The sequence below is a fragment of the Puma concolor genome, chromosome B2, assembly GCF_028749965.1.
Source record: "Puma concolor isolate L17-30 chromosome B2, mPumCon1.1.hap2, whole genome shotgun sequence".
Taxonomy (NCBI): Eukaryota; Metazoa; Chordata; class Mammalia; order Carnivora; family Felidae; genus Puma; species Puma concolor.
In genome coordinates, this window is record NC_141671.1 from 33,048,200 (window position 1) to 33,055,488 (window position 7,289).

General features: G+C 45.3%; 1 protein-coding gene across 2 annotated transcripts; it reads right to left on the reverse strand.

Annotated features, from left to right (window-relative positions):
* Positions 1–104: 104 nt before the first annotated feature.
* On the reverse strand, positions 105–6,268 carry SMIM40 (small integral membrane protein 40). 2 transcript variants are annotated; one of them, XM_086706578.1, is made up of 2 exons: positions 5,954–6,268; positions 105–343 (listed from the first exon to the last, which is right to left on the reverse strand). In XM_086706578.1, the coding sequence occupies exon 1, from the start codon at positions 6,233–6,235 to the stop codon at positions 5,993–5,995; it is 243 nt and encodes an 80-aa protein (XP_086562704.1). In that variant the 5' UTR covers positions 6,236–6,268; the 3' UTR covers positions 105–343; positions 5,954–5,992. The 2 variants fall into 2 exon arrangements, with proteins under 2 accessions (XP_086562704.1, XP_086562703.1); XM_086706577.1 differs by lacking the exon at positions 105–343 and adding an exon at positions 5,289–5,750.
* Between the last annotated feature and the right edge of the window lie 1,021 nt (positions 6,269–7,289).

The following is a 7,289-nucleotide window of genomic DNA, read 5'->3' on the forward strand; positions in this document are numbered from 1 at the left end:
ACAGATGAGCACAATGAGCTATACAAATGTGTTCTTACTATTATCGCTATTGTTATTGATTCCTCTTTAAGCGCCTCCATGGAACTAATGACCAACCAAGTAGGTGGGAGCTAGGTGGTTCTCCGTTCTTTTCTGGAGAGGGTCCCCCAAAGTGCAGGCGGTGATGACCTGGAGGCCGAGCTTTGTCCAGGAGCTCCAGGGCCTTAGGACGGCGATATGGGGGTAGGGGTGGGGGGCCGTGAGAAGAATCTGTGCAGATTGCCGCTGTGAGGGCTGGCAGACGAAGTGAGACTCGTAAAATACCTTGGGTCTCGACTCGTCCCTTTCTCTTCCTCTGGGGAAACTGAGGAAAGAACGAAGAGAGAAGAAACTGACTTCGACGCCCGCCTCGCCCGCACCCCCTACCTCACTCAACTTTAGGGAGGCTGGAAGGACTCGTGGAGGCCAGGGTGGGTCCAGATGTGAACTTATGGAAGCCAGAACAGTTAACACGGAGATTCCCATCCCCTGCATCCTTTGGCTTTCTACAAGTGACCATCTTGCCACTATTAGGACGCGGAGGTTCTTAGATCCTTAAGCCCTCACTGTACCAGAGCCTCAAACCTGCCCTTCCATTAAAGAATCCCACACCATCTAAGCCTATAGTCTTCAAATTAGGGAACATGAAAATTCCCTCAAAGGGTACTCAGCCTTAGGAGACGATAAGGATTTAATTTCTAGATCCTCAACTTTCGCAAGATTGTTCTTACTGAGTAAATGCTTGCAGTTGAGGTTCTCCTTCTTCCCGGTCCCTTTTATAATCGACTTCCTCGTCTCTTAAACAAACAAACAAACAAACAAAACCCAAAAAGGTATGCGGGCATACCTCATTTTATTGTGCCTCACAGATATTGTAATTTTGTTTTTTGTTTTTGTTTTTTTACCAATTGAAGGTTTGTGGCAGCCTTGGGTTGAGCAAGTCTATCGGCACGGTTTTTTTTTCCTTTTTTTAAAGATTTTATTTTATTTTATTTTATTTTATTTTTAATATTTATTTATTTATTTATTTATTTTGAACGTTTATTTATTTTTGGGACAAAGAGAGACAGAGCATGAACGGGGGAGGGGCAGAGAGAGAGGGAGACACAGAATCGGAAACAGGCTCCAGGCTCCGAGCCATCAGCCCAGAACCCGACGCGGGGCTCGAACTCGCGGACCGCGAGATCGTGACCTGGCTGAAGTCGGACGCTTAACCGACTGCGCCACCCAGGCGCCCCAATATTTATTTATTTTTGAGACAGAGAGAGACAGAGCATGAGCAGGGGAGGGGCAGAGAGAGAGGGAGACAGAATCCAAGGCAGGCTCCAGGCTCTGAGCTGTCAGCACAGAGCCTGACGCGGGGCTCGAACTCACGAACCATGAGATCACGACCTGAGCTGAAGTTGGACGCTCAACCAACTGAGCCACCCAGGCTCCCCTAAAGATTTTATTTTTAAGGAATCTCTACACCCAACGTGGGGCTTGAACCCAAAACCCCAGGATCAAGAGTCACATGCTGTACTGACTGAGCCAGCCAGGTGCTCCTGCTGACACCCTTTTTCTAACAGCATTTGTTCATTTCGTGGTTCAGTGCCATATTTTGGTAAGTACTGCAATATTTCAAACTTTTTTGTTATTTTTACTATTGTCATGGTAATCTGTGATCAGTTACTATTATAACTGTTTGGGGGTAACACAAATGACACCCATATAAAGACAGTGAACTTAATAAATACCGTGTGTGTGTGCTGACTGTTCCACTGACCAGCTGTTCCCCCATCTCTCTCCCTCTCCTCAGCCTTCCCTATTCTCTGAGACACAAGGATATTGAAATTAATAACCCTGCAATGGCCTCTAAGTGTTTAAGTGAAAGAAAGAGTCACATGTCTCTCACTTTAAATCAAAAGCTAGGGGTGCCGGGGTGGCTCAGTGGGTTAAGTGTACAATTTCGGCTCAGGTCATGATCTTGCGGTTTGTGGGTTTGAGCCCTGCATCCGACTCTATGCCGACAGGTTAGAGCCTGGAGCCTGCTTCTGATTCTGTGTCTCCCTCTCTCTCTCTGCCCCTCCCCTGCTCTCTCTCTCTCTCTCTCTCTCTCTCTCTCTCAGAAATAAACATTAAAAAAGATCAATCCATCAAAAGCTAGACATGATTAAGCTTAGGAAGGAAGGCATGTTGAAAGCTGAGACAAGCCGAAAGCTAGGCCTCTTTGCCAGACAGTCAGGCTGTGACTGCAAAGGAAATGGTCTTGAAGGAAATTAAAAGTGCTACTCCAGGGGCGCCTGGGTGGCTCAGTCGGTTGAGCGTCCGACTTCGGCTCAGGTCATGATCTCACAGTTCGTGGGTTCGAGCCCCACATCAGGCTCTGTGCTGACCGCTTGCTCAGAGACTGGAGACTGCTTCAGATTCTGTGTCTCCTACTCTCTCTGCCCCTCCCCCGTTCACGCTTTGTCTCACTCTGTTTCTCAAAAATAAATGTAAAAAAAAAAATTAAAAAAAAAAAGTGCTACTCCAGTGAACACATGAATGATAAGAAAGCAGCACGGACTTACTGATGATATGGAAGATGCTTGGGTGGTCTAGATAGAAGATCAAACCAGCCACAACATTCTCTCAAAGACCTTAACTCTCTTCAATTACGTGAAGGCTGAGAGGCTGCAGAAGAAAACTTGGAAGCTTGCAGTGGTTGGTTCATGAGGTATAAAGAAAGAAGCCATCTTCCAAACATAAAAAAGCAAGGTGAAGCAGCAGGTGCTGACGTAGAAGCTGCAGCAAGTTATCTGGCAGACCTAGCTAAGATAATTAATGGAAGTGTCTACACCAAACAACAGATATTCAGTGTAGATGAAACAGTCTTCTCCTGAAAGAAGATACTATCTGGGGCTTTCATAACTAGAGAGGAGAAGTCAGTGCCTGGCTTCAAAGCTTCAAATGACAGGCTTACTCTCTTGCTAAGGGCTAAAGCAGCTGGTGACATTAAGTTGAAGCCAATGCTCATTTGCCATTCCAAAAATCCTAGGGCCCTTAAGAATTATGCTAAATTTACTCTGCCCGTGATCTATAAATGGAACAACAAAGCCTGGATGACAGCACATCTGTTGACAACATAGTTACTGCTAAGCCCTACTTTGAGACCTACTGCTCAGAAAGAAAGATTCCTTTCTGGGGGCACCTGGGTGGCTCAGTCGGTTGGGTGTCCGGCTCTTGATCTGGGCTCAGGTTGTGATCTCACTGTTTGCGAACTCAAGCGCCACGTTGGGCTGTGTGCTGACAGTGCAGAGCCTGCTTGGGATTCTCTCCCTCTCACTCTCTGCACCTCCCCCCAAATAAATAAACTTTAAAAAAAATTCCTTTCTTTTACTGCTCATTGACAATGCACCTGGTCATCCAAGAGCTCTGATAAAGATATACAATGAGATGAATGTTGTTTTCATGCCTGCCAACACAGCATCCATTCTGAAGACCATGGATCAAGGAGTAATTTCGGCTTTCAGGTCTTATTATTTAAGAAATACATTTCATAAAGCTGTCGTTGGTATACACAGTGATTCCTCTAATGGATTTAGGTGAAGTAAACTGAAAACTTTCTCGAAAGGATCCACCAATGTAGATGTATTAGGAACATTTGTGGTTCATGGGAAGAGGACAAAATATTAATATTAATAAGAGTTTGAAAGAAGTTGACTCTAACTTTCATGGGTGACTTTGAGAGGTTCAAGACTTCAGTGGAGGAAGTGACTTCAGATGTGGTAGAATTGGCAAGAGAACCAGAATTAGAAGTAGAGCCTGGAGATGTGACTGAATTGGCTGCAATCTCAAGATAAAACTTCAAAAGATGAGGAGTTGCTTCTTATGGATGAGCACAGAAAGTGGTTTCTTGAAATGAAATCTATTCCTGGTGAAGATGCTATTAAGATCATTGAAATGACAACAGAGGATTTAGGGTATTACATAAAACTTAGTTGATAAGGCAGCAGCAGGGTTTGAGAGGACTGACTTCAATTTTGAAAGTTCTGTGGGTAAAATGCTATCAAACAGCATCGCATGCTACAGAGAAATTGTTTGTGAAAAGAAGAGTCGATTGATGCAGCAAACCTCATTGTTGTCTTATTTGAAGAAATTGGCACAGCCATCCCAACCTTCAGCAACCACCACCCTGATCAGTCAGCAGCCACCAGCATCTAGGGAAGACCCTTCCCCAGCGAAAAGATTAAAACTCCCTGAAAGCTCAGATGATGTTTAGCATTTTTAGCAGTATTAAGTTTATTTATTTATGTTGAGAGAGCGAGCATGTGCATGCAAGTTGGAGAAGGGCAGAGAGAGGGAGAGAGAGAACCCCAGGGGGGCTCCGAACCCATAAACCACACTGAGCTGAAGTCAGGTTCTCAACTGACTGAGCCACCCAGGCACCCCAGCAATAAAGTATTTTTAAATTAAGGTATGTATGTTGGGTTTTTTTTAAAGACATAATGCTATCGTGCACTTAATGGACTACAGTATCACGTAAACATAACCTTTATATGCACTGGAAAAGCAAAAAAGCTCCTTTGACTTTATTGTGATATTCACTTTATTGTGGTCACCTGGAACAGAACCTGCATTATCTCCAAGATATGCCTGTGGTTGTCAATCATGAAATCTGGGGCTAATCTTGTCTTAAGTAAAGGGACATGTAGCCTATTTCTTTCATCAAGGTACCATAAACACCACCTCTCCTGTCTCATTAAACATGTACTTTCAATTTTTAATCATTTAAAAACTGTGTGCAATCTTGATGCTATTTAAATCAGTTCTGTTCTCATAATAATTGTAATGATAACAGAGAAGAAAAAAATTTTTTAAATTTTTTTTAACGTTTATTTATTTTTGAGACAGAGAGAGACAGAGCATGAACGGGGGAGGGTCAGAGAGAGAGGGAGACACAGAATCTGAAACAGGCTCCAGGCTCTGAGCGGTCAGCACAGAGCCCGACGACGCGGGGCTCAAACTCACGGACCGTGAAATCATGACCTGAGCCGAAGTCGGCCGCTTAACCGACTGAGCCACCCAGGCGCCCCGAGAAGAAAAATTTTTAAAAACTTTGCTGTCTATGGTCACAACAAAGAAAAACATTTTTCATCTCAATTAATATGTATATGCAAGAAAATATGATTGATCGGTCAGTAAAAGACTTTCAAGTATAAAAGTATAAAATTGTCTGTGGAGAAGTGGACTGGTAATAGCTGTTCAAGGGGGAAAAAAGAGTCGCGAAAGAAGGAAGAGAATAATCCTGTAGTTATGAGTTTGTTTGTTTATTTTAAAATGTGAATGTTTTCCTTTTTTCTTTTTTCTTTTTTTAAAGTTTTTTAAAAATGTGTATTTATTTTTGAAGGGGAGAGACACAGAGCATGAGCCCGTAAGGGGCAGGGAAAGAGGGAGACACAGAATCTCTGTCAGCACAGAGCCCGACATGGGCCTCAAACTCACCAACCATGAGATCATGACCTGAGCCAAAGTGTGACAACTGAGCCACCCAGACGCCCCTATTTTCCTTTTTTTTTTTTTTTAAATGTTTATTTTGAAAGAGAGCACATGCATGAATGGGAGAGGGGCAGAGAGAGAAGAGGACAGAGGATCCACGCTGACAGCAGAGCCTGCCTTGGGGCTCAAACCCAAGAACCGGAGATCACGACCGGAGCTGAAGTCGGGCGCTTCACCGGCTGAGCCACCCAGGTTCCCCAAGATGTGAATATCTGCAATCGGCCAGAAATTCCATCCTTGAAACAATTTTCATTTATGATGAAAAACTGTAGATGATTACTTAAGCATATGTGAGAAGTACAAACCTTTTCAAAAAATTTTCCCAGAGTATAGATGCAAACATTTTAAGACAGCTGTGCAAGTGTCCCCTCCACAGCCCCCTACATTCTATTTCCCTCTTGTCCCCACCTCTCACCTCTGTCGCAGGGGAAGACAATGTTTATAGGAAAGGTGGTCACAATTCCAGCTCCTCCTCCTTCTGAGGTGTTCTCAGGAGCCAGTCCCCAAACTTTGCCCACGGTAGCAGCCACAGCAGCTTATAAACAGCCTCCAGTGTCAGTAGCATCAGGAAGAGGACCAGGAAGATAAAGAAAGCCTTGTCCAAGGCCCGACGCAGGGGACCTCTGGGAGGACAAGGACGCCTGGCAAACGCCAGGAACACATCCTCCTCAGCCACATCGCCTTCCTCCTCCGCCATACTAACTCACAGCTGACAGCTGACTGGATCAGCGGGGCTGGGATGGGAGCCCTTGCTCAGCAACGCCGGGATTAAGGGGCATGGCAGCAGCAAGCCCTGAACCTGCTTGGGTTGACCCTAATTCCCCCATCAAAGACAGAAAGGAGGCAATCGTATAATCATCCCGTGCAATGTGAATGGTCTGGACTAAGTGATTCCTAAAGTCTGTCTGCCTTTACTGCAACTGTGTCTTCGCAACACGGAGCCAGGCGAGCTGGAACGACTGCTGGAGTCATTCTGGGTCTCCAGGTTCAAGGCCCCACGTCTTTCGCCCCTACAGACAGAGGCTGAGCAATTGTAGCTGATGTGCCACGGTGAGCCGCTGTCAGCCCTTTCCAGCTTTACCTTGGGTGGTGGGAGGAGGCCTGGGGGAAGGGCTCTCGGGGTCTATAGAAAAAGAAAGATCGTGATTGGACAGCGGAGCCAGAGTGTGTAGTTGGGACTCAAGTGTTGGCGCGATAATATGGGAGAGGGGTGGTGATTAAAGAGTTGTTGGTTGGGAGTGTCCTCCAGGAGGCTGTCGTTGGGGCAAGGGTTGAAGGCCTCTTCTTGGCCCTGTTCCCTAGGCACTGGCCCCAAGGCCCATGTGGAGACCTGAGGACCCCCTGGGATAAGTGGGGCAGTACCGGGGTAGGGTAGCCAGTGGAGGGAGCAATGTATGGTTGTGGACCTCATGCATGGAACCTTTAGGATCTCTTACCTAAACTTCATTTTGACCTAATGGGAAGACCTTGCTCACCCGCAAAAGGGTACAAACGATGCCACGATTTTGTTTAGAGCCAACTTCTGTTATTGTTTGCTGTCGCCACAAGAGGGTTGCTCTAAGAGTCAAAAAACCTAGATGGAGTCAAACTAATCACTTAGGACTTGTGTTAATTAAACAAGGCGGCCATTAGACTGCATTAGCAAACCCAAATCTAAGCCTGTAAATTCCCCAAGGTTTGGAAATCAAAATGCTGAAGACAATCACAGTCAACGAGGCTTTAAGTTATAGCCAGACAAATAATTGCTTTTC